Source organism: Podarcis liolepis (genome assembly GCF_965112155.1).
Source record: "Podarcis liolepis genome assembly, chromosome: 17".
Taxonomy (NCBI): domain Eukaryota; kingdom Metazoa; phylum Chordata; class Lepidosauria; order Squamata; family Lacertidae; genus Podarcis; species Podarcis liolepis.
The window spans coordinates 31,685,466-31,713,325 of NC_139571.1; the positions used below are offsets into that span (position 1 = coordinate 31,685,466).

The 27,860-nt window shown below is 43.3% G+C and overlaps 2 protein-coding genes across 3 annotated transcripts in view; both read right to left on the reverse strand.

Moving 5' to 3' along the window:
* Positions 1-27,860, reverse strand: part of LOC310696250 (uncharacterized protein) — a 960,839-nt gene that overhangs the window by 229,941 nt on the left and 703,038 nt on the right. The gene's annotated exons all lie outside the window — the stretch shown is intronic.
* The window catches only part of SLC44A1 (solute carrier family 44 member 1), an 86,432-nt gene continuing 61,124 nt past the window's right edge, over positions 2,553-27,860 (reverse strand). Inside the window, exons 8-16 of one of the 2 annotated variants that reach the window (XM_083481463.1) lie at positions 26,521-26,660; positions 24,652-24,838; positions 22,501-22,666; positions 19,558-19,714; positions 17,863-17,946; positions 16,996-17,133; positions 14,374-14,610; positions 13,183-13,263; positions 2,553-6,540 (exon numbers count right to left, since the gene is read on the reverse strand). In XM_083481463.1, coding sequence (XP_083337589.1) covers positions 6,517-6,540; positions 13,183-13,263; positions 14,374-14,610; positions 16,996-17,133; positions 17,863-17,946; positions 19,558-19,714; positions 22,501-22,666; positions 24,652-24,838; positions 26,521-26,660 — 1,214 coding nt within the window. In that variant the 3' untranslated portion in view covers positions 2,553-6,516. Of the gene's footprint in view, positions 6,541-12,958; positions 13,264-14,373; positions 14,611-16,995; positions 17,134-17,862; positions 17,947-19,557; positions 19,715-22,500; positions 22,667-24,651; positions 24,839-26,520; positions 26,661-27,860 lie in introns of those variants that run through there. The other variant, XM_083481464.1, reaches the window with a different exon arrangement.

The window sequence follows — 27,860 nt, forward strand, 5'->3', positions numbered from 1 at the left end:
TTTTGATTGAGTGCAGGAAGCTCCTGCAGCCAATCGGAAGCTGCGCCTTGGTTTTCAAACGGTTTGGGGAGTCAAACGGACTCCTGGAAGGTAGTTTGAGAACCAAGGTACCACTGTATGTGTCGTCTTCTTCTTCATCCCTCTTTTGCTCATCATCCCTTCCCTCTTTCTCCTTTGGGGATGGCCAGTCATTTTGCCAAGGATCTGAACTAATCATTTGGCCAAGAGCCAGGGCTCCCCCCCCCCCAGCCTGAACTCCCTGGAACTCAGTTCTGGCACTTCTCAGGTGGTGGACACCATTGCCATTCTAAGAGAACAAGGGATGTGTCCATGGTGAGTTCCAGAACATGTTTTTCTAGAAAAATAGCACTGCCAGAAACTGCAGGCTGCCCTCCCTCCCTGCATCCTGTACTTCATCAGCCACCACTGGACATTTTGCTAGTTCAGTTTAAACATGGCTCGCTTCCACTTTCTATCTCATATTTTAAAAATTGCTTATGAAAACACCCTCTGGTCTCAGTCCCCCCCTCTCTAAAACGGTAATTGTATTGTACTCTGGAATGCTCTGTGCCTCAAACCACCACCCTAAAAATGACATTTGACAGTTGAAATAAACTCATTTAGAAGTAGTTAGTTCCACAGCATGTGGTTCTTCAACATATGTAGGAGGCCTGAGTTGCTTGACTGGTGTGATGAAAACCATCCATAATTCAGCGGATTTTCGCAATGGTCTGGACTGCATGCAACACTCTCCGATAAATTAAAACCCTTTAAGTGAGAAATCCTCGCTTAAGTGGCTTGTGGTAAACAAAGAAGGCAGGAGATGGCTCCACTCGGCTTGCTCCAGTTAATTAGACCATTGGGGAGGAGCAAATGGAGCAAGCATACACCAGGAAGGTTGACAGAAATGCCCTGCAAAGCAAACGGCACTACATGGATGGAAGATGGGCAAGTCCTTCTCTGACTGGGCTGCAACACAGCCAAACTCTTTGCCCCGCAAATCAGTGAATAGCTTGGTTCACAGCCGAACCAATTCAGGTAGTTGCTCAAAACAGAGCACTGCAAAGTGAGGAAGACAGCGCTCTGGGGCTGCTTTGAAAAATTTATGCCTGGAAAACGCTGGATGGGGCCCAAAGCCCATCCCATCCCCTTGGGTTGCGGGGAGCAATTTACACTTAGGGCTTCTTGCAGGGCACTGGCTTTTGAAGCGCACCTGCTATTTGCCCTCTAGCAAACTCACAAAGACCTTGGGAGGGCAGATAGGCTTTCTGCTTGTTAAAGATGAAAGGCAAAATCAATCCAAGTTGCTTCACAGAGCTGATTGAAGGCAGGTAAGAATACTACCTCATCAAGCTCTTCCCTCTCTGCCCACTTGCAAACTATAGAGCCAGATCCTAAGATGTAATCAAGGCAAGCAGCTCATCAGATGGCGGAATTGTTCCTGGACTGTACTACTTCAGGTCGAAGGTGGTCACTTACATGAGTCAGTTATCTTCTGCACTGAAACCAAACAAGCCCATTCGTGGGAAACTAGATGGTCCAAGAGAATGGGTCAAGTCTAGCTTTATCCCCAGTGTGTTCTCTTTCCATATTTTTCATGCAGAAGCCTGAAAATACCACCCCTTATCTGCAGTCTGAAGTAGTTCAGCCTGGAAAAGTTTTAGCATGTGGTTAACCTGTTATATAGACCAGGTTTGCATCAGGGGAGCTACTCTGCTCAAGACTTTTTCTCGAGGTGGTTTAGTTTGGTCAGAATCCCGTATACACTTACCAGAAGTAAATACATAAAAAGATTGTCCAGTAGCATCTTAGAGACCAACTAAGTTTGTTCGTGGTATAAGCTTTCGTGTACATGCACGAAAAGCGTAGTGTGTATCTGAAGAAGTGTGCATATATTTTATATATTTTGACTGCGTCAGACCAACACGGCTACCTCCCTGAATCCAGAATACATTACATCTGGTAAATGAGCCACAATAGCCATGAAAAATTGTATCCTGGGCTTTTTAGACTCATCTGCCCACATACTATGTGAAACCAAAGAGCCAGATGTGAATTTTGTCCCAGCTCTCCTACCCTACTGAGAAAACACAGAAGGGCTGCATTATTTAAGTGTTTTAATCACTAGGTTATGAATCTTAAACTTTCAAGCGATTAATTGGAAGGGGCTGAGACTTAAGGACACACAAGTTAAGGGCAGACATTTCTTTTTTAAAACAACTTTCTTAACACCAAACGCATAGCCATTGTGCCCTCTGATGTTCCTGGGATGGGCTGAAGTCTTATAGAATACAGCCCCTCTTGAAATTACTAACATTTGATTGGTTACTGTTCTAATACATTAATACTTGGCCAAGTATACTGATTCGTCTACAGTCAGAAGTGTATCTGAGAAGTGTCCGGGCTTCAGGTAGCATGACCAGAGCATCTGCACATGGATGAACACTTGGGGGCATGGGTTCACACATCAGCTGCCATGTGTACAGTAGTGTCTTTTGCAGATTGCAGATGCCTGAGGGAAGTAATAGCCACAAAACTTTTTAAACACCATGTTAAGAAACCAAATTTATTTGTAAAACAGGACCTGTATATAAAAATGCTGCACAATCAAGGTATACAAAAATACAAAATTTTTGTTTCTGATTACAATTCTAGTTGCAAGTTCAAACTCCGGAAAAGCACCTCTCTTTTACCAGGGCTTCCGACAAGCAGGGAACACAAGCTGGTGGGACCTGGCAACGCAGGTGTTCGGATGATGTCCAAGGTGAGCCAAATCCAAGCCTCCCGTCTCGAGTGATCCTTCCTAAAACAGGTTAACGGCAGTTAACCTCAGAGGAGCTGCATATAAGTGACCCATTTTCCTTGCTTTGGGATCCAGCCTCTGTGGTTTTCAACCTGCTGAGCCCAGGTTTTCTTCCCACTGTTGTTGCCATACTCCCAGCGACTGAAGCAAACGGTGTCCAAAACCCAGTGCCACAGCAGAGCCACGGCACTTCCTCCAACAAATTAAGGCTCCTCTTATTTCTCCTCCTAAATATCCTTACAGTAACATGTAATATATACATTAAAAGAGACTTAAAGCAGTGCTCTAGTTTAAGCCTAGACTAACGCCTTGGTTCCTGCTAACACACATGCATTCAACGTTGATTCATGTCAAAACACCGAAGATTTCATGGCAATAATTATGTTGGAAAAGTTAAGCACGTTGGGTTATAGTGTTAGCAGGAACAGAGGCTAATCTAGTTTTCTAGTCTTAAAATGTACTTCCATGATTGGTTTCTGTGACCGACCGAGAAAGGATTATTGCCCCCCCCCATTTTTTTAAACTTGTCCTGAAATTTATTGCAAGTAGTCTGAAAAGGTTTTAAGATGTCAGATGATTTATAAAAATGAAACTGAAGCATTTAGTTACACAGCAAAGACCACCAATTAATTACAGAATGCTATGTTTTCTTCAGCAGCAATTTTAAAAGGTCTGATCCTTTGAAAGGAAGCACAGAATCAAAACAGCCATTTATAATAAAAAAATTTGTGGCCATTCAACTCTACTGGGTGTCTGCACCCATTTAGCTAAGCTTATCTAGAACAATAGCTCTCTTCTTCCAAAAAAGAAAGAAAGAAAAAGATTCTCTTAAGGAGTGATCCATCCATTGAGGCATTACTTCTCTCTCTCTCTCCCCACATTTGCATTTAGTGCAATAAAGTTTAAAAATTCTGCTCTGAAATATTTAACTTTACATTAACAAAAATAGTTCTTTTAAAAAAATTGTAACAAAACGGAATATATCGCATAAACAGATCATGAAATTATTCTCTGCAATTACACTGTAAGCATTTACTATTACAATAAGCCAAACAATGGAATATTAGCATTCATTATGCAGTTTAGAGTCTCAGGAATGAAGAAAGGAATTTAACACATATAAAAACGGTCAAGTTCTTATTACTGGATAGATGAAAGCTACTTAACTCGTAATGAAGTTCTTCAGGGGGCCTCTGTGCATTTGCATTAATGGGGATTGAGCCCTGTCAAACTTTGGAAGCTTCTGGAAAGCAATGTCTATCTGTAAAGGTCCCACTCTCTGGCCTACACAAGCGGCAGGTGAGGAGTCTACAATTGTTCCAGTTTGACTTCAGACTACAGGGTGAGATGTCGGGGAGAAGAGTTCTAGCCCAGCCTGACATGCTAGTATTCGACATACGGTGACCGGGCTTGTTCAAACATGTGACCTACACACACAAACACCCCTTGCTATTTAAAATGGTATAGTTCAAAAGCAGTCTTGCTACCTGACCTGCTGTATGAGAAAGCCATGTAAGGAATGCAGAGAGCACTCTCAGTTCTTTCCTACAAGAACCTTGCACTGTTAAACTGGGACATACATTTAATGGGAAGTCTGTCTACCTAGAGAAAGGGCTCTCTCTCTCTCTCTCTCTCTAGGAAATCCCAGTTACTTAAAGAGCTGGTGCAGCGTAAGAGTTTAACCTTTGAAGGAATTTCGAGGCACCGATCAAGCCTTTGAAAGTTAGGCTCTCAGGGATGGTCAGAAATGTTGCCTTTTAGTTTCAGAGAGCAGGCAGCAGTTTTCTCATTTCCCATCTTAGTGGTGCTAAGATCCCATCCACAGCGCTAAGATCAGAGATAAGCCTCTGTCCGCTCTCTCACAGCAAAAGGCAGCAGCCAAGATTTCCAGTTAATGTTAGTGCTATGGTGCTGAGACCCCATATAGGAGAACCAATAGCACTAAGGGATCTTAACACATAAGCTGTCAAGTGAGTGACAGGCAGACGCAGTTTGCCCAAAATGGCCTTGCGGGTCAAATTCAGGTGGCCTAGCAGTTCCCTGCTGCTGATCTACAGGCAGAAAATGGCTGTACTGTAAACTGAACGTCCTCAACTCTTTCAATGAAGAACCCCAAGAGATATTCCCACGTGTTTTCACTATGGTAAGGGACAGCCAGACACGAACAGCAGAGCTACGTCCAAGTATAGGGGCTATACCAACTTCCTAGGGACTGGAAAGATCGGAGGCGATTTAAAGTGCAATATGGGTGGAGAACAAAGGCCACTGAACCCTTCTCTCTTAGCGTTTTTTGTCTCACAACTCCTTTTCTCTGGGTGGACTCTTGGACGGGGGGCTATGGGCTGAAGCAGTTTTTGGAGGGGGGGAGCATCAACATCCTTCCGCAAGCCAGTGCTATGCTTCAAATACCCCACTTCCTATATAAGCGTCTGGCGTGCTCAAGCATACGGCCTCTGCCACCACAACATGTGTCTCGCCACTCCAATAACCAAGATAGCAGCTCGATCCTTCCTTCTCGGAGTGTGGGAAAGGTAGAAAAGGACAAAAATATTGCTGTCTGGAAGTTTCTGAAGTATTCCTGTGGCACTCAGGTACCATGAGCATGGAATGCACAGAGGCCACTTCAAGAACTGCTTTAGAGACTAAGGCAGTGACATTATTCCCCACCCCACCCGCAAAAGATTTGTCTGCTCTTCCCCACCGTACTCCACTAATAACCAAATGTACAATGAAAACCAAGACCAAGAAATGGTTCCAACCGTAAAGAGAAACTTAAATGACTTACAGTACTTAATTTTTCTTTTTGTGTATAGTTGTGTATGGTCTCTCTCTCCATGTAGTCATGGAGGAACAGTAATGTATATATCTGAGGCCGAGCTTTCGAAGCCTGCTGTCCAACCGCTTATTTAAAGAGTTTGCGTAGTTCAAAGGAACAATGATGTGCAAAGGGTGATGCTGAACTCAAGGGGAAATGATAAGGTGAAAGAGGACAAAAATTGCATAATATAAAACTCATCCTCCCATATATGCCTTTAGTTTGTCCTTCACAGATTCAGGGGCTGTCTCAATATCTAAATACCTGAGGAGTTGGTTAGGTTTTCTTAAAAATGTGTTAGATATAAATTGTCTAATGTGTTAATGAGGAAAAAAACTGGATTAAGTTGAACTTACTGGATCTTATTAGCATCCCATTGCGAAAAAGCAAGCAAAATCCAACATGATTAATGTATTATTCATCCCAGTTCTTTTTTTTTAAAAAAATCTATGAAGGATTTCCCCCTCCAGAACAGTCATTATCCATTGAGTTTCAAAGATTTATGCTCATTAAAATAACCACGAGGGAAAATTACTTGACCCACTTACGTTATTCCAAATCGGCAATCTTACACGATTCTTTTAAAATATTATGGAATCCTTCTCCAACTTGTGAAATATCTTAATCGGATTACAATCATAGCTCTGCCACAAACCACAATGGTTTAGAATTTGAAATGGAACAATGATAAAAGTTGCTTGTAAAAGCCACCCGTATGAAAAGAGTACATGTTTCACAAAAATAATCATTAAAAAAGTATTAAATCCCTGTTCCTTTTCTCTGATTTTGGCTGCTTTTTAAATAATATATATATAGATATATATAGATATATATAGAGAGATAGATAAGATAGATATTGTTTTGGAATGTTGATGGTTTCCATAATGGCTGACCAGCTTCAAGATGAACTTGCTCCAGAGGCCTGGAAAATATAAATAAGTCATAAATGAAGTTAGGAAATGATTAAAAAAAGACACTGATGTTTACAGGCAGAAAAGCACCATCATAACCAGCACAGTAATTCTGAAAAGTTATCTGCATTTGAAATTCAAGCCGGCAAATTTAATGTAGTGCATTAATTTACTAAAGAATGGGGAGTGGGGACGTTGGTTTTTGCAACAGAATATCCTCAAGAAAATGTGCATACAGAAGTCTTGCTACATGGAGGTTCTTAGGAAATTCTACGATGTTTCATTAATTAATTGTGTTGGTAATTACCAGGCATTTAATTTAATAATGCTTGTCTGATTTCCCCTAGTATTCTGATATTAAAAAGTGAAACATTAATTCTGGAAAGCCTCCTTTAAAAATACAAAAATGCCTTTGCGGAGTTCTTTTGAAACTTTAGCAATCGACACTAACGTAAGGGAAGCATAATACTGTACAAAATTCTCAGCAGGCGGAATATTCCAACAGTGGGGAGAGGTGGTGGCACATACCTGGCTTTCTGCTTTCGGTGTTGCTATGACTTACCGGGAGGAAAAGGGGCAAGGTAGGGGCGCAGTGCAAACACCAGCAGGGGGCACTGGATTGGCTCTGCCAGTGCACTTGCACCATGCTGAACCTCACTGGTGATCGAAAATCAAGTAAACGCTGCTGTCCCTTCCTGCTGACCAGGGACCTGCATCAAAACTATGGTTTTATTCTAAGGGATACAGACAGTCAGACTGGCTCATACTTTCATCTAGGGTGTGAATGTCCAACAATGCAGGAGTTTGGGGAAATGGTTGCTGATTACTACCAGAATTTTCTCCAGATTAGTCTACTGCAGGTAACTCCCAAAGCTATGCTTCCTCAACATTTTGAACCCAATGACCATGGATTCCTGCATATACCTTCTTAAGCAATCACATACAGCAAAAAAGTTTCGTATAGCACGTATTCTAAAGCATCCAAACAATCATCTAAATGCCAGTGGCTGAATAAAATCTGGGAGACATATGTACAAACTTAATCAATGAGGAATCCTGGTTTTTAAAGAGATATTATGGTACCATGGTTTCTGTTTGTTTTCTATATGCAAGCCCTTCAAACTCCTAATCAAATTTCAATAAAGTACAAATGCCCATCTTATGCTGATAGACATGTCATATACAACATATATATTAACACCCTATGGTGTTTGTGGAAGGGGGTTTATTGGTTTGCTTTTATTATGCATTTTGTGTTCTTGCTTTGTATTTTTTATGTTGTGAACCACACTGTGATCTTCAGATGAAGGATGGCATACCAATTAAATTAATAATAATATAGTTAGTGAGCTAGTTCTCCCAAAGCACAATATAATAAGGATTGTAATCAGTGAGTTTCTTAATTCCTTTAGTAACCTTGCTGTGTTGTGCATGTATAGAGTTGAGTTTGAGTTTCTTTTTAACTCTGTTTCAAAATAAAATTACATTAAAGTCACACACACACACACACACACACACACACGCTTTTTAGAAATGATATTGTTCGTATATGCTTCCTTTTTCAAGCCACAGCAACGGCCAGGATCCAAACATCTACTTTTCATGTCTGGTGGTGTTTAAAAACAACAACACCTCAGAGTTTCAAAAACGGTCTGCCACAAATTATGGTGGAGCTGCTTTTCAGCAAGCAGAAGACTGCATAGCCCTTGTCTGCGCAGAACCAATTCTCAGAATCCTGCTCAAAGTTAAAAACAACAACTCATTTTAACAAACTTGGTGAGCCACGAATTAGGGACACCGAAAAGCTCTTCGGGAATCAAAATTCAGTCAACAGCCTATAAAAAAAAAACACCTTTAGAACTATAAAATTTAAAAAGTTCATCACCCTAGCATTTTGGAAAGATGCTTAGGTGCCCGCCTTGGTTGAATGATTAGATCAGTTTCTCTACTATATGAACGAAGTGGATCCAAACAAAACAAACTACTTCATGTTTCAAATGCCACAGGCGCTCACAATCTCAGAAGGCTCTGGAAAGCATTTTGCTTGTCTATCAACTGAGAATTTACTAAAGCCTACTTCAGATTTGTATGTGGCTCTTCATTCGGTGAGCTGAGGTTGGCTTATGTGATGTTGATCCCATTTTATCCTCACAACCCCATGAGGCAAGTTAGGCTGAGAGAGTGCAGCTTTCTTGACAGAGCTGGTTGTGTTCCTGATCCAAAGCTCACACCCTGTCCACGACACGATACGGAACCACACGGTCTGTGATACACAACCATGTGACGGAAACAATTTGAACACTTCCCTGCTTCCTCAGCTTTCTGCTTTTGCACAGGTGTGTGGGGAAATCCTCCCTGTTGCTTGGCAGCAACGGAAGTCATCAACATGTGTTCTGTGGGAAGTCATCACTTGGCAAATGGTCAGCTGCATTCAGTCTTTGCTTATTATATTGATAACTTCATTCAGGTGCCTAAGTCAGATCAACGGGGAATCTGCCTTCATGTGTCAACGACAAACATTAATAAAATGTGCAAGTGAAAAACAACAACTAGCCAAGTGCAATGGAAAATCCACTGGTCTGGTTGTGAAAAGGTGCCTTATAAATAGTTAAGTTAAATAAATAAAATAGCTACAAAATATATGTAGGCCTAATCAGTGCTTTTCCCCCTTAAAAAATGCTTAGGGGTACTCTCATTTTGGCTGCTCTCTCTCTCCTTGCACCCTTCCTCCCCCCCCAAACCCTGGACGAGGGACCCGAGGTGGCGGCGCTGAGAGGACGGGAAGACCCCCAGCAGCAGTGGGGTCGGCTTGAGCGAGTAGGGGCAAGCGCTCACCGGCTTGAGCGAGGAGCAGCAGCGCCAGCGCCTCCACTAGGGCCACCCCAGACTCCCCTCCCCTGGCACCAGCGGGGAGAATGACAGAGCTCCAGTCCGCGCTGCTACTGCGGAGACAGCTGGCATATCGGTCCGTCGGTTGGGGCAACGCAAAATGTTTAGGGGTATGTGTACCCGCTGGGTGTGTACCCCAGAAAGAAAGCAGTGGGTCTAATTCTGATGACAGAGAATGTGCTTCAGTGCGGCTTATGCTTTTCCCCATATGCATGAGAACCATTGTATGCATGTGCCAACACCTATAATAAGTATTACGTCTGTTAATAGCCCAGCTTCTTTCTTTTCTTTTTGGCCTTTTTATCTTTAATAATTAAAAATAACCAATCTTCCCCTTAAAATAAAAGTATGACATTTTAAAATTTTATCTAGTATTATCTAAAAAGTCTTGAAAAAAATTATTCCTGGGTAATATTGTATATATTTATGTGCTTGTGTACATAATATATACATACACAGACACTTTTTAAAAATTTAGTCAGTTTTAACACAATTTGTATAAACAATCAATCTGATCACATCGTAAACATAAGAATCTCACTTTTCCTGCAGTTTCCTTGAATCCTTTAACCCAATTGTACATTTTGCCTAAGGATCCCACCAGTGCATTAATTGTTTTTACTACAAAGTACCAGTAGAGATAATTTTTCAGAACAGTGCATATTTAGAACATAGATTCATAAGCATAATTGAAAAATGTATGCTGCACTGACACTAAAAACTTTTCTACTGCACCGGTTTTCAGTCTTTGGCACAATAAACAGAGATTGGATTGATACGAGAATGAAGGTCTGAAAAATTAGACATATTAGTCAAACTTTTCCAATGTGGATATATATAGTGTGATTTTTCTCTCTGGCTGAACCTAGATAAACCAACAAGTTGCACTAGGTTAGTTTGTACAAAACTGTGTGCCCAATTAATAGCCCAGCTTCTGACAGCACAGTTCTAGATGTGGTAGCGACAGCATTTTTTGGAAGGATGCTACAGTGCCCTGATCACCATAGGTCACGGTTGGGCCTCTGAGTTTATCTGCACGCTGCTTCCCTCTCCCTCTTTTCACAGCAGCAGAAACAGCAGGGTTGCGGCCGGGATGGGGAAAAGCAGAGGAAGAGATGGGTGGAGAAGAGGAAACTGGTGAGAGCAGTGGAGGGAGCAAGACTGGGCCTGATCAAAAGAGTCTGTGGACCTGCTGATTAGACCTAGAGGCCTCTCCACTTGTTTATTTTGTCTTTTTCCTTTTTGGTGAACAAGTCAAGATCATAAAACACATTTTGATCTTGGCTTGTTTGAACTAACTCTAAGCAGTTTGGGTTTGGATGTATCAGGAAGCAAGTGCTTCTGATCTTCAGACAGCTATGCCAAGAGAAGAGAGAAAGGAGGAACATGCAAGCCTGAGGGTTGTGCAGAGTTATTTGTTGTTTAGCATTATGTTCCAAAAAAATAATGTTAATTTTTAGCTTCAGCTTCAAACTGTAGCAATCAGGACTACCGAGAGGATTGGCAGGTCCCTGAGCAAACATGCGAAAGGAATATTAGAACTTCCTTGCTGAATCAGATCAAATATCTATCTAGTCAAATATTCTGTTTCCAGCCTTGATCATGCAGAAGCTCCCAGAAAGCTCAAAAGCAGAGCACCCCCTATTGCCTGCCCCCAAACATCTGGCACGCTGTTATTAGAAGTCTGCAGCCTCTGCACACGTGGGTCTCATTCTGAGTTATCATTCATTACTAGTAGCCTCCGAGAAACCGAACTTTCATGAATTTATCTAATGACTTTCAGGAGGCATCTATGTTCATTTTTAATAAAGCAGCTACGTCAATGTGTTAATTGTGCTCTATGAAGAAATATCTCCCTGTGTTTGGCGTGGGCCTACTGCCGATCCGTTTTATTGCGTTCTTGTGTTCTGGGAGGCTCTCACAAGTTCATAAACATGCATTGGTGTTGCCCTCTGTTTTGAGTGCTATTCCGTGGTCACCCTACCATATTGTCTTCTGGCTAGTTCATATCCTCAGACAAATTGGTCACATGGGCGCCAGCACATGGGCCATTTTTAGCAATTATTACACTAATTATGTTGTAGGCTTAGTTAGCCAGCAACTAGTCTTTCCTTTTCAGCTCCTTAGACCCCCTGAAGTCTAATGCATGGTTAAGACCATTGAAGAGCAAAGTGCAGTATCTTCTCCTCACTTAACTCTCATGTCAGCCTTAAAAACTATTTGTGATAGCTGTCGTTTACATTGATTATATCAACTAATCTTACAAGCTGGTTTACAAATGCATTTGTATCAACTCATTTTTTGATAACTCACAGCCAAACATTAGATCTGCTTTGAGTGAAAAGGAGTGATCAAATTATGGGGAGGGGGGGACCCTTAATGAAATCCACAGGCCCCTGCCCCATGTAAATCATGCCCACCTATGCATTTGAAAAAGAAGAGCACTGCCAACTGAGCACCGGTGAAAAGGAATCAATACAGCTTTTCCCAATGCTGGATCCCCAGGTATGAATGGACTACAAATCCCATTATCCCTGGCTATCAGCCATGCTGGTGGACATGATGGGGGTTGTAGTTCAGCAACATCTGGGGACTTGAGGTTGGAGAAACCTGGGTTAAGAGCTGGGTTAAGAGTTCTCAGTTTTTCAAGGGAGATTATAAGGGTCGCAACATCTAATTCTGAGAGGTATGAGCTCATTTGTATATGTTACTCTTGCCAAGTCAATGTATCTGGCTGCAAAAATTTGCCCCAACGTATAGTATGAACCAGCCACAAGTATTATATTGCGGCAGGGGGACGGGACATGTTGCTTCAGTATCGCTATCAATATGGATTACATGAAATATATAATTTCTTCATACTGTTTCCTGGCTTTCTCTTATCTCCAAGAATTTCATGACTTATCAAAAAGTTACTGCATGTTAAAATGGAAAAAGGACGTGTTTGAAGTGAGGGAGCCCAAATCCACATTTCTCCACCAGGCACAATGTTGAAACACAGAAAGAATAATGAGAAAGAGAGAAGAATTAGGAGAAATGTTACTTTAGCAGGTTGAAAGGAGTAACTGTATCAGCTTCCTTGATGATGGAGGAATGCGTGGAAACTTAAAAAATGAGTGTTTAAGCGTCAAAATCAGGCTGAAGTGAATTGGCTTATGTGGCTGGAAATAAACAGGGAATTGAACAAGCTGGAATCATTCCAAATCACCTCAGAATTTATCAGCCAGATATATCAGGTACCCAGAGGCAGCAAAGTGGAGTGCAGGGAGGTCAAGTGACTCATAGCGATAGCCACTGTGCCTTCCAGAATCCTATTAGCAACTCAGTGTAATATCTTATTTTCCAACAAAAGGATAGTAAATGTCAAGTTAAAACCATGGACTAAGTTTTGAAACCCTACCACAAAAAGGATACCTGGGCACATAGTTATATATGTTTCATATTGACTGGTTCCCCCTCTCTATGTATACAACCCAAAGGTAATTTTGAGAGAATTCGGTTGCGCTCTGGGGTTAGAGAAACACAGTAGAAGCATGAAGATACAGTTCCTTTCAGCTTACTTTTATGGGAGATGGTCTCAGCTGTGACAAAAACTCTGCCATCCAGGTGATAGGCAAGCTCACAAACAAAAAAAGCAGAACATCCTGAGTGACACAAACGACAAAGACTTCTCCTGAAGAAGCATAGTCAGTGAAAACAGAAAGGGACAGGAAGTACACGTGAAACTCTTGGAAGAGAGCAGCCACTTCTTCCAGAGGACCTACCATTGGCTTGAGCTCCCTGCCTTCGGCTCCAACTCCCCTGCCAGCTTCCTTCATTGCTTTTCTGCTGTTCTCCACAAATTCCTGAAAGACGGTAAGGAAAAGGTCCTCCATCATGACTCATGATCATAGAAAATCATTCTTCACTTGGGGGTTGGGGCCCAATACTGAGCCTCATCTAAGATGGGTCACAATAGCAGCACTACTGCCAACCTATCAGCTCAAAAGCACGCCAGTGCGAGTAGATAAATAGGTAAAGGTAAACTGTGTTTCCGTGCACTCTGGCTTCTGTCACGGTGTCCCGTTGCACCAGAAGCAATTTAGTCATGCTGGCCACATGACCTGGAAAGCTGTCTGCGGACAAATGCTGGCTCCCTCAGCCTGAAAGCGAGAGGAGCCCTGCACCCCATAGTCGCCTTTGACTGGACTTAACCGTCCAGGGGTCTTTTACCTTTACCCTTTTACTAATGCCATGTAAGCAGATGATAAAATATTTAAGAAATGGTTCCCCCAAATGCATGTTTACATACGGTTACATACGCTTCAGGTTACATACGCTTCAGGTTTCAGACTCCGCTAACCCAGAAATAGTACCTCGGGTTGAGAACTTTGCTTCAGGATAAGAACAGAAATTGTGCTCTGGCGGCATGGTGGCAGCAGGAGGCCCCATTAGCTAAAGTGGTGCTTTAGGTTAAGAACAGTTTCAGGTTAAGAACAGACCTCCAGAACGAATTAAGTTCTTAACCCGAGGTACCACTGTATACTGTTTCCCTGCAAAATATGGTCGAGGGTCCAGCAAGATTCCCTAGTGCTTGCTTCTTCAGCAGAGCAAGCAGATACAGCACAGAACCCTCAAAGAAGCAACTGATTGAGTACATGGCTCTCTCCCCCATATATATTGTATATCTTTATCTTACTGGACTGTTGCCACTAGCATCTATCTATCTATCTATCTATCTATCTATCTATCTATCTATCTATCTTGCTGGACTGCCATCACAGGAAACAAGAACTGAACTTTCAAGCACTTTCCTACGTTCCAGATTTATATGCTAAGAAAATACAGTGGCCCACAAATAGACAAGCCAGATGAAGAAGCAAACCAGAACAGAGTTCCTCCTATCACTACTCTTAAGCTCTTTTCACTACACGATTCCTTGTATTCAGAAGCGCACCACATTCTAAAGAACTTACCATAAGAACTTTATCCATGTAGAACTCCTTCCCAGGGCTGCCATCATTATACTTGGTGTCAATGGCAAAACATAAGAAGAGGACGTCCACGACCATTTCATAAATGGATAGGAAGCAGTGAGCGACTAAGAATGCAAACAGGCAGACAATGACGAGCGGCAGCACCCACACCGTGTAGTCCCGTTGGTAGTTCAGCAGCATGATCCCTGCCAGGCCCGTGCAGCACACTATTAGAACCTGAAGAGCAGACAGAGAGCAAACACAGTTGATGAGGAATATCACAAGCTTCTCGGTGTTGCCAAGCCTCCACTTAAACCACATCTGGAGAAGAGAGGGAGATACAGAAACCCCTCTGCAGAGGCAATTGTGGTCCTTTGCCTTTCTAGAATGGGTGGTGAGATACTGCACACACATGTCATAAAATATGTCTGAAACACACATGGAGATTCATTATTTACCATATTTTTCGCTTCATAAGGTGCACTGGACCACAAGGCACACCTAGTTTTTAGAGGGGAAAATCAAGGGAAAAAAGCCTGTCAGCTTCTCCCAGAGCTTCTCGGGGAAGCCCGGGTTCCCCCAGCCCCAAAGAGCAAAGAAGCCAAGACAGCGAGCGGGATGGATTGCGCTCACTGTATTGGCTTCTTTAGCCGTGCGCAGCCCCTTCGGCTGGGAGAGGCTGCGTGCGGCTATGGCAGAAGCCACGACAGCGAGCGGGATGGATCGCGCTCGCTGTCTTGGCTTCTTTAGCCGTGAGCAGCCTCTCCAGTTGGGAGAGGCTGCACACGGCTATGGAAATTCCCCCACCTCCCGCAAAAGCCCACAAGAGCCGTGCGCTCCTTAAAGGGTGCACGGCTCCTGCGGGCTTTTCTACGAGGAGGGAGAAGGGACTGACTGGCCGCATCTGTCCCTTCTCCCTCCTGGAGAAAAGCCCGCAAGAGGAGCTTGTGTGCGGCTCTTGGGGGCTTTTCCTGCCTGCCTCCCCTCTGTATTCGCTCCATAAAGCGCGCACACATTTCCCCTTACTTTTAGGAGGAAAAAAGTGCGTCTTATGGAGTGAAAAATACGGTAATTTCAAAACATTTCACAAATACACACACCGAGGGGGAGCTGAAGTTGTCTCTTAACTCATACCTATTCTAGAGAACAGCATCAAGAAAGCATACTGTGATCATTTGGGTAAAAAAATGGGTATGCATGTGTGGCAAGTATCTCAGAATGATGACTACGCTGCTCTCTGAATCATTAGATTCCTCCAATCTCTTTTCTCACTTGTAGAAGGAAAGTGCTCCTTCTCCCTAAGAATCATTAGTACACATTTTTGAAAAGTAATGGAAAGCATTTCAAAGTTTCTTTCAGAAGCATTTCCCCAAGAAATACATGTTCGTTTCATAAAAATTTATTTTCAGTGCATTTCCCGGCACAAATCTTGTTTTTTTAATGATAGCTTCGTGCACAAATGGATCGTTGCATCTTACTTCAATCTGTATCTTTGCTTAAGTTGAAAAGCAGAGCTCATCTGGTATGGGTGGCAGTGTTTCACTGACATTAACGGAGAGTGTTCTGCAGAGCTAATGTCAGCATTTCCCATCGTTCTTTTATTTTCAGCCATCTGAAAAACGTGTTCTCCCTGCCTCGAGGGAGACCTTCATGGTACATGTCAAATCCATTCTAAGCAAACCTCTCTGTGCACTCCAGTCTCCCTAAGGCCATTATATCTAATTATGCGCTCACTCCTACCGCGACTTATTGATTTGTTTATTTGGGGGATTACAAAGTCTCCGCTTGGAAGTTGGGTTGGTTGCAGTATGAATTAATGCACAAAGAGCAGGAGGGAAGGAATTCATAAGCAGGACCCTGATGCCATGAGGTGGCGGTAGACATATTTGTCTTTGAAGACTGGTGCAAAGAGCACTGCAGTCAAAGAAAACGTGCTTTGAAACAGGGAAAAAAAAATACGGTTTGTTCGTGGGTTACCTAGCAGCAAAAGTTGAGATCAAAACTGAACCATCTGGGACTTCAGAAAGAGACGTCTTGGAGTCAAGGGCCAAATCATAAGCTTTCAAATATTTAGAAAAATAAAAGCTCCTTTTTACTCCTCAACATGGATAATGCCTGCATTCCTATAGTCATTCATCCTGGCTAGTTCCTCCTAGCTACATCCACTGAAGTGGTCAGATTGGCTCATCCTTTGGTTTATCTTCCAAGAGGAAAGTGAAAGCATAAGAACAGCAGCTGGGTTGGGCGAATGCCATGATTCTGCAAAAGTACAGGATGTGGTCTCAGGTGAAGAATTCAGCTTCCTAAGAATCTCAGTCTGCAATTAACTGCCCACCCCCCGTCAGAATTATCAGAATTTCTTCCCCCCCACTTTGGGCTCGACTGAGCAACTGCATGGTGTTTCTCTTTCTGGATTTTAATTGTTTGATTGGTGATGATTTGTTTCACTGTTGTTTGTTGTTAACCACCTTGAATATTACTCTGGTAGGCAAGAGGGAAAGGAGAACTCTGCTTACAAGCAATTACCAGTGTTACCCTCTGGGCACAGAGTACACACTGCCCAGCAGTGTGCAAGAGAAAGAGACTGTTTGAGGAGAACTTCCATTTTTCGCACAGCCCTACCTTTCCTAGAAAGAGCATGAAGTCTCCCACTGTGTTTATGGCAGCCACTCGCAGAGCGTTCTCCACTAGTATCACAAAGGCATCCTTTGCTGAGGTGCAGAAGTTGGTGCTGTTGATAGCTGTGGCTGTATATGCATTCTGGGGAAAGAGAGGCAGAATGCCATTGGTTAGGTTCTCTTCCACTCTTCCACACCCGACATCTAAGACCTTCATAGACATTAACGTGAGTTTTTGACGGATACAACCCTTCACTTAGTCACCATCATAGCAAACAGTGAAGGTCTGTGCAAGATCTGATGAACAGACCAAAAAGATAATCTAGATAATCTGGGGAGGGGGGGTTATTATCTGGCCCTTCCTGCACATAGAACAGGACGCAACATGCCAGGTTCACCATTAAACTGTCCATTAAACACCCTCCCACCTCCATGTTTCTATCAAAGGAAACTTGTGTATGATATAGTTTGTCCACTGCAATTCATTGTGGGTGTCCTGCAAATGAGGACAATCCGCAAATGCTCACTTTCTAAAATGCCCGGTGTTTTAAGATTTTCACTCTTATTGCAAGGCGTACACACTGTAATAGACCCATATTTAACCGTTGCACAAAATGTGCTTTAGCTCATAGGCAACAGTTTCATGATGGTTTCTCCTCCAAAACATTAGACTTGTTCTTCTTCACAGCCAAGGAACCTCTGAGAGACTACAACGCACTTTAATTTCAGCAGAGATTCTTGAAGTCCGTAACTGCATTCAAACGTTAACATATACCATTCAGCATCTTTCAGTTTAGAGCCGATTGCTAGAAGGTTGAAGTTAAACTTTCCAGCCTTTGAAAAGGAATGCCAGGGAAATATAAATTCTTACCTGATTTAGGTAAGTCAGGCACTTTTCTAAACACCAAAGGCAGCAAATGCAGGCTTTCAACATACATCTAGCGCAGGCATTTTCCTAAGATGGGGAGAACAGCAACAACAAGACGGAAATAATAATCAGAGAGAACATTTAATTGCATTAAGTGTTAGGGCGTGGGTTGGTATCTAAATGGTAAGTAGTTTCATATACAAGTCTCAATTTACACATACAGTGGTGCCCCGCAAGACGAATGCCTCGCAAGACGGAAAACTCGCTAGACGAAAGAGTTTTCCGTTTTGGAGGTGCTTCGCAAAACGAATTTCCTATGGGGTGGCTTCGCAAGACGACAATGTCTTGCGAGTTCCTGCAGGTTTTTTTTCCTCCCCCCCTTTTTCTAAGCCGCTAAGCCGCTTATCAGCTGATCCGATCAGCAGATAAGCCGCTAAAAGCCGCTAATAGCGCTAATCCGCTAATCTGTCAATGGTCTTGCTTCGCAAGACGAAAAAACCGCTAGACGAGGAGAATCACAGAACGGATTCTTTTCGTCTTGCGAGGCACCACTGTATGCTTCCTCTGTAATTGCTCCTGTAATTGGTGGTCACATAAGACCAAGTCAAACATTCAAAAAAACCTTCTTTTTCCCGCCATGAGGGAGAGAAATCGTGTGGAAGATGGAATCAGGCAAAGAAACTTAAGTGTACTCCAGGTAGTACACGGAGACGTTCACCGCTATTTCCACAGTTGTGGTGACAAAAGTTATTCCTGCAATTGTGGAAATGGCCCTCTCTGTGTCTAGCCTGGTTCATGCTGAGACACCATCACTCCAGAGGAAGAATTGTGCAGTGGAAAAAGTGGTTGGTGGTCATGCCTGAATCAACCCACAGATCATACGGGACAAGCTTTGGGGCCCACCCTCCTCATTATCTAGACTCTTGGAGTGGCCAAGAATCTCACCATCCACTTTCCTGTATAAAGTCATGAAGAAAGCTTGCCAAAAGCTCTCAAAAGTCTGGCTTCATTTCTTTATCCACAACCGGAAAATTCTGTCGTGTTGACAAGAACATTGAGATCCCTCCTTTGTATCTGAAATGGCCAGCCACATCATACTGTGACACAGCCTTTATTTTTGACAACCGCTTTTTGAACAGGCTGAGCTTTAAATCATTACAGAAGTCTAAAAAGGTAGCACAAGAGTTTCCGCCAACATCTGGACCAGTGTTTCCCAAACTCGGATCTCCAGCCGTTTTTGGACTGCAATTCCCATCATCCCTGATCACTGCTCCTGCTAGCTAGGGATGATGGGAGTCCAAAAACAGCTGGAGACCTAAGTTTGGGAAACACTGATCTTGACTATTAAATTGTCCAAATGACATTCTAAAGATATATGTGCATTTTCTAAATGTGCATTTAGTTAAATAAAAAAAAAACCAGGCCCCAACAGAATCTGTTTTTTGCCCCTTTTCTGCACTACCCCCAAATAGGTGTTTTTGCCACTTTTGCTTCAGAAGGCTTGTTCTACTCATGAGGGAGAGAAGGCAACTCTCCTTTTTAATCCAGAGGTATATCTGGCTTGTCACTTTGGGGAGCAAAATGCTGAACTAGATCAGTTTTGGGTACCCAGCCGGGCTGTTCTTATGCTCTATTTACATTTTTCATCTGTCAGTTCCACCAATGGCCCACACTTCTACAGCAAAGTGTTCCCCTTACTTTTCCTTTGACTTGGGTATGAATATACATGAGTATCATCCGTGGAATCTTCACTAAGGTAATAATGAAAGACCCTTTAGCCACAGTTCCTAGGTGGTAACAGATCAAGCGATTGACAGACGCCAGAATAGGTGTGAATGGCAGATTCCGTTTTTCTCTGTAGAGAGAAATTAAAAAATACAAAAACAGTGACAACGGATAGCATCAGCAGACAAAAACAGGTAGCAACAGTGTTACTCAGAGGCCAACTTGAGATGCGAAGGACCCTACAATGGCAGTTCTGTAGTGAGTCTCAGCAATCATTAAGACCTCTGTCCATAAAGCCCAATGTCTTGTCTATTACAGCGTTAACTGATATCATGTGTTTTCTTGTTCAAATTAATTTTTTACATATCGCATTATGGCAGCCCCTTGCTGGCTTTGAGATGGCTATGAAGTTCTGCTTCATTAGCAGAAAATAAGATTTTGATTTCACACAAAACTGATCCGATCGTCTCCATATACTATGCCAGACAAAATGATGGCACCAATTTCGTAAAAGTATCAAAAGACACAAACCAAGCTAACCAGGATCTGAAACCAGGATTTTAGAGCCTGGTTAGTAAACTGAGATCAAACCACAGTTTCCCCATTCAGATGTAGCAGGAAACTGTGATTTAGATTATCCACAACAGAAGCACATCATTTATTAAGATGAGATTTTCCATCTGGCTGTTAAAGGAGATCCAGGTGTGTCATGATCTTATTGAAGGAGTGAAATTGATTCAAAGAACCGATATGTGTGTTTAGCTATCTAGACCAAAACAATCAGAGTGTCAGGTTATACATATTATGGGGCTAAAATAAACCAACAGTTTAGATCAGTTTTTCCCAAACTTGGGTCTCCAGTTGTTGTTGGACCACAACTCCCATCATCCCTGACCACTGGTCCTGCTAGCTAGGGATGCTGGGAGGTGTAGTCTAAAAACAGCTGGAGACCCAAATTTGGGAAACACTGGTTTAGATGAAAGACAAACCTATCCACTTCAAATTAAACCACTAGTACGCTTGGGTAAAAATCCTACAAACCGGACACTAGTTTTCACCTGTGCTTAAAACATCTCATGCGGTCTTTATCCTCTGCTCTGCCTCTTTGCTCCTCCTTTCAGACAGGACTGCAATTCATTTCTTAAAAACATAGCTTTAAGAGTTACGCTTTAAGAGTTTTTGTGTGACGAACACACACAAAAAGTCCCTGACAGAAATAGCAAAGAACATGCAAAACTTGGGTTATTTACAAACAGGCCTGTAAATGAACAATGGCCGATTTCAAGAGAGAGAGAAGCTTAAGGCATGGGTAGGCAAACTAAGGCCCAGGGCTAGATCCGGCCCAATCGCCTTCTAAATGTGGCCCGTGGATGGTCTGGGAATCAGCATGCTTTTACATGAGTAGAATGTGCCCATTTATTTAAAATGTATCTCTGGGTTATTTGTGGGGCATAGAAATTCGTTCACCCCCCCCCCAAATATAGTCGAGCTCCCCACAAGGTCTGAGGGACAGAGGACCGCCCCCCTGCTGAAAAAGCTTGCTGACCCCTGGCTTAAGGTATATGACAGAAATTAAACCATGCCAAGTCACCATGAGTAACCTGTTTCCTCAGGAGCCCAGGATGTAACTTTCATCCATTTTATTCACTTGGGAGTGGTCCACTTGCATGAGGAGCATAACATGAGAGAGACTGTCAGAAAGACAGCCAGAGACTGTGGAAGACGCCAGTGGACACATACTGTTCTCATAAAAACAAAAAAGCCCTCTCTGGTGACACCTGAAGATGTCTAAATTCACGAAGAGACTGGAAGGAGAGTCAATACCCTCATTTAAGGGAATACTTTCAATCTGCAAGCAGTGGTTTATTGGTTTTAGTGTGCTTTCAGCATTTTAAGCTGCTGTAAATGGAAATATTACATTGGTATAGTTCTTTCCTTTGAGTTTTACAAGCAAAGTGATTTATAATCATCATCATCTTTGGGTGCTTTAATAAATGTAACTTTTGATTTAGAGTTATATTTATAATATAAATAATATCACATTTAATAAATCCCCCCTTCCAATACTGAATTTCATTCACGTTAGACAGGAAACTACTCCCTTAAACCTTGAAGGGAACAGTCTTCTGTCTAACTTAAATGAAATAATCTGAAGAATGGTGATTCTTAACAAAATGCACCCTCTCTCATTTGAGACTTGTTTTGACAGGGGTCACGGGTCAGCAAACTTTTTCAGCAGGGGGCCGGTCCACTGTCCCTCAGACCTTTTGGGGGACGGACGGACTATATTTTGAAGAAGAAAAAAATGAACGAATTCCTATGCCACACAAATAACCCAGAGATGCATTTTAAATAAAAGCACACATTCTACTCATGTAAAAACATGCTGATTCCCAGACCGTCCACGGGCCGCATTGAGAAGACAATTGGGCCGGATCTGGCCCCCGGGCCTTAGTTTGCCTACCCATGGCATAGGTCATACAGATCAGAACAGCATAACTGCAGGGGGTGGGGTGGGAACAGTGCTCTCTGTTGCTCATCTAACATACAGTATATATTTTTTGTACTTAGCATTTTTTCATATTTAGCCTACAGGCCTCAGCAAACAAAGTACCACACCCAGCAGTATTGAACTTTGATCGCCTCTGATATAGTCACACACTAGTCATATGCTAAACAGCCACTGCAGACGTATCAGATCCAATATTGACCAAGGTGCTGTTTACACAGAAACTATGTCCTAGGTGAATAATCGAATAGACTGCATTTATAACAGATCAAAACCAGCCAAGCACATTACTGGAGGCTTTGCCTTCGAGTTTCATATTCTCATTACACCATCTGTCCATGCCCTGTTTACTTCTGAGGTTTTAGAGAACCAGCCTCTCGTGATTAAACTGCCCCGGAATCTCTCACCTTGTAAAATAATATGTCACAACGGCTCCTGCTACAGTCATCTGTTGACAGGCAAGGATGAATTCACTGATCCAAACTAACCCCACGACGTGATACCACCACATGTACCTCAGTGGGCCTGCAACTTGGAACTCTACAAAGCCCTGGTCGTTTTTGACAGGGCTACCTAGAAGCAGAAATAAAGAACAAGGGAGAAAGGCATTCAAAATAGCCATTCCACAGCAATACAACATGTTTAATATCGGAACAAAAGAATTATGCTCATGGAGCAACTCCTCGCTTTATGAGGCAGAGGTATATTCTACAGGTATTTCAAAAATAAAATAAAAACAAAAAAACACTGTCTGTCTTAAAAAGAACTCCAGAGGTGGCAAACATATCTCAATTTTATTTTTTTTAAAAAACAACACAATATGACAAATCAAGTAACTTATTAAGATTTGCTAAATTACACTTAAAGCAGCCAGGGTACAAACACTACATTATCCTATAGCCTCCACATGCACTATAGAAGAGCCATGCCTTTACAACATAAAGGTAAAGGTAAAGGTAAAGGGACCCCTGACCATTAGGTCCAGTCGTGGCCGACTCTGGGGTTGTGGCGCTCATCTCGCTTTACTGGCCTAGGGAGCCGGCGTACAGCTTCCGGGTCATGTGGCCAGCATGACTAAGCCGCTTCTGGCAAACCAGAGCAGTGCACAGAAACGCCGTTTACCTTCCCGCCAGAGCGGTACCTATTTATCTACTTGCACTTTGACGTGCTTTCAAACTGCTAGGTTGGCAGGAGCAGGGACCAAGCAACGGGAGCTCACCCCATTGTGGGGATTCAAACCGCCGACCTTCTGATCGGCAAGTCCTAGGCTCTGTGGTTTAACCCACAGCGCCACCCACGTCCCTATGCCTTTACAACATAGAATCATAGAATTGTAGACTTGATAGGGTCATCTAGTCCAACCCCCTGCAATGCGGCAATCTTTTGCCCAACATGGGACTTGAACCCACGAGCTTGAGATTAAGAGTCTCATGCTCGACTGACTGAGCTACCGAGGCAGAAGGCCAGCAATAATGGATCCAAAAGGGCTTCTTTCAGGAGGCCATTTCAGAATGATGATGCCACAGAGCAGAAATGTCCCTCTTCCGTGTAACCATCTGCTAACTCATACAGAGTGGGGAATGCAGAAGAATCTGAACTTAATCTAAGCTGGGCTGGGGTCCCTCCTGCCTGTAGGTCTCATTAGGCCTACCAAGCTCCCCCACCAACACACGATATATCGTGCACACGTCTTACACCTTACACAATACATGATGTCAGGTTTGGAGTGGGTAAAGACCCGGATCAGCCAAAGGGGGTTTGCAGGAACCGCCAATCAGCTGATCAGAGGCCTGGGCAAAGGCATGGGCACTGCAGGCTCTGACGATCAGCTGATTGTTGGGTCCGCAAAGCGCCATGCACAGCAACGTGTAAGCGCTCATGGTCAGCTGGTGGTTGGGTCTTGCAACCCCCAGTTGCACGGTGCTTGGTGTTCTGATTTCAAGCAGTTTCTGACTTCAAACTGTGTGTGCAAAAACATGCCGCCCACCTGTCAGATTTGGTCTGGGGGTGAGGTGAGGCAGATAGAAATCTGGCCTGCCAGCCAGAACCAGCTCCTCACCCCTGATTAGGCAGGTACGTATAAGAAGAGACAATCCTTCAGCTATTCAAGGAGTGCACTGTTCGGGGGCTTAAAAGCTAAAATCAGCACTCTAATTGGGCTAAGAAACAAATCAGCAAAGGGTGAAGAATTTTAAATATTGGTGAAATGCATTCACTATTGCAGATCACAGAAAATAAAAGGGCTGTCATATTCAGGATTGGCTGGAGTTTTCAAATGCTTTTCCTGCAGACACAAAGCAGGAAAGTTCAGTGCCTGCCTTTAACATCCATGTGCACCTGCTGCAAAGCTACGCCTCAATGTGCTCATACATAAAGATCAGCCATGCTGCATTTAACAGTACTCATGCCTTGTTTTGTTTTCATTTATTTTAATGCAGACTCATTTACTTGGCTGAATTTCATTTGATTCAGTCAATAGAGAAGAGCGACACTAACACTTTCTGAGGTTACCAAAAAGAAGGAGAAAGGAATTATGAAACTGTGTGGGATTTACATACCTGTGGTACCTAGGAAGAGCAAGACCGCGATCCAATAGATCCAGAAGAGCATGAGGGCAAAAAACGTCCAAAATGGCTGGAAGACGAGTAGTGGCAGGTGAATGAAGACCTTGCCAGCCACGTGGAACAAGGCAATGGTGAGAGATACTCGCTTGCGCATAACTAACATTATCAACAGTAAGATAACCTGCAAAAGGAAGGAGACTTGTTTTAGTTGAATTTTATCTACTGCGACAAGACTCAAAATTCTCACCCACAGCTCCGAAATTTAATTTTATATGTAATGTTCCTAGCCTTAGTCTTCATTACAAAATGTATGATGTCATCCTGACTTCATGAGCCACCTACTAACAATAATGGGTGCATTTATGGGCATCACAGCACATAACTGGTCAGAAAAACCTGAGCCTGCCCACCAACTGATGCAGCCCTTTTGCTGCCCACCAGTATTTCAAAAAGTGGTAACTTACTGAAGTGTGTTACCAACCAAGGATATTTCACTATACTTCCACTTCCTTACATTTCTGGTTTAAGAGCAAAGCTTACAGTCATACCTCGGGTTGAATGCGCTTCGGGTTGCGCTCCGCGGCAAACCGGAAGTAACGGAGTGCGTGATTTCCGGGTTTCACCGCTTGCGCATGCGTGCAGACATGCTGTCACTAGTTACGTTTGCTTCTAGATGCAAACAGGGCTCCGGAACGGATCCCGTTCGTATCCAGAGGTACCACTGTACATCACTATGCAGATGAACACTACCACTAGCTCCATATGAAAATTTAAGCATTTATTATTTTATATATCCCTCTCCTAGCCTCCAAACTCATCCTTCTCATGCTAAAAACAAAAGAAAAACCCTTCAGTACCACTGACACCTGCCCACCTCTCACTCACACACATAGAGAAAGAAAACAACAGCCATAATGTTGGTATACCTGCACTGCTGTCAATGGATTTCTATGGGCTGGTTCATATAAGATCTTAGTGCCAGCGGCGGAGGAAGCTGCTTGGGCGCCTGGGGCGGTGCGCCCATAGGGGCAGGGCGAGGCAAGCCTCTGGGGCCGCCAGAGTCTGCCTGCCTCCTCCCACTCAGCAGCCCTACAGCTGGGGGGGGGAGGCAGCGGGCAGACCATTTGGGCAGCGTGGAGCCTGCGTGCGCCCAAGCCACTGCGTCACTCCCAGGAGAGACATGTGGCTTGGGCATGCTGCAGGCCCCGCGGTGAGTGCTACCCGGCATTTTGTCACACACACCCCCTCAGTGGGGACACCCGGGGCGGCCCGCACCCCCCCTTCCTCCGCCCCTGCTCAGTGCTTAGTTGCACATTAGGCAATATGCAGGAGCAAACCTTGGCTTTGTGCACTTTCCCTACCAAGTACAGAGCTCATAACGTGAATTGTGAGAAAGGGGCACATGGGTGACATGAGAGGGACATATGCACTACGGGTTGCATCAACTAATTTTTACTCAGAAAAGATCCATTGAAATGAATGCATCTTTGTTGGTCGTGTCCGTTAATTTTCATTAATTCCAGAATCTCAGTATGATTGATATTGGATACAAGCCAATGTCCTAATTGATGTGGCAGGTTCCAGGCCCTGTGGGAGGCAGCATACAAGCCTGCCTGCCTTCTTCCCTCACAGAAAACCTACCTGATATTCCACAAGGGTTGCTTCACTTTTTCCTACAGGGACTAGGGGGGAAGGCCCGTACCTGTGTACAGCATCGCACATATGAATTGCAAATGCTTACTGCATGAACGAGAAAGCTGTCATTTGCAGCCGAGAAGCTGAATACTTTGCTTCCTGCTCTGGCCTACACAGATATGCAGCATGTGTCAAGGAGCCCTGACTCCACAGCTATTAAATACGTACCGTGAAGACCGTAGCTGCAATGGCATAGATCAGAAGGGCCTGACGATTGTCTTTGGCTATTTGAAGCTGATCAACTGTAAGAGTATCGCTAGGAGGCTTCCGCTGCTTGGCGTACAACCACCACAATACTCCTGTACCACCTGTGCTCGCGAAGAAGAAGATATTGATCATTTCAGTTTCACAGCATATGTGTAATAACGTATAAGGAGCACAATTAGCATGGCCAGTTTCATCCTTTACCAGGCTAGACTCAGACTTAACTGATCTGCTGCAACATAAATGTCAGGACGGTGTGGCATTCTGATATCGCAAAAGACAACTGATCAAAGAGGGCTTGCTTTTTACAAGACATCTTACCACAGCTATGATGCTGTTCCGTAATTAGAAGCTGGGGAGTTCCAGGCAAGAAAAAGGTTATACACAGGAATTATTAACTAAGACACTCAATAGGCTAGGATAGGATGATCGGCACGAACCAGAATCGCAACTGGCACCTCTCCCTGAAGCCTGCTCATAGATCTCTCCCTATTTCTTGAGGCCTTGCTTTGCATTCCACCTTCATCACTGGTGAGAACTAAGAGGGCCTTTTTTTTTAAGCTGGGATCAATGGAGCATCCATTTGCCCCCCCCCCCAAATACATTTTTTACCTCAGCTGAACTTCTCAGTTCCCTTGGGTGGATGCTGTTTTTGCTGAAATGATAACTTGACAGGAGACAACCATCTTAACTGCTTAATACTCTTTCAACTATTGTTTTCCCTGGTCCTTTGTATTCTGCTTTGAGCACATTCTATTTGCCGGAAACTGAAACTCAGAACTCAGAAACTCTATAAATAAATGCCCTCTTCTCCGATCTCCAAATCATCTTGCCCAAGGATCCTGAGGTGGGAAGGGCTATCTGCTTCCTCCTCCAACTGCTGGCTTGAAGAAAACTGCTGTTTGTGGGTGGCTTTTCACAAATGCCTCTTGCCAATATTGATGCAGCGCATCCATACAATTAGGGCAAAGACAGCCAAGAACACTCTTGTAATTTTATTGCTTTTTATCTTGTATCGCTATATTTCCCTTGCCTGCTTCTTTTGCACTTTTCTATTCAGCCAAGTCTTATTCCCTGAAATCATCAATGGGAGGTAATTGTGGAATGTAAATATTGCCAATGCTTTGTCCCTTTATTTTTCTTCCTAATAATTGGCCGCATCCTCATTCAGTCCCATAAATCCTTAAACCAAATGGATATTGCTCCCATGGGCATAGCTTTAATAGTGCAACAATGGCTGCAAATCAATTGTTTCTGAAGTAGAAGGTGAATGGTTTGAAAGGAAGCAAGAAGGACAAAGGGAA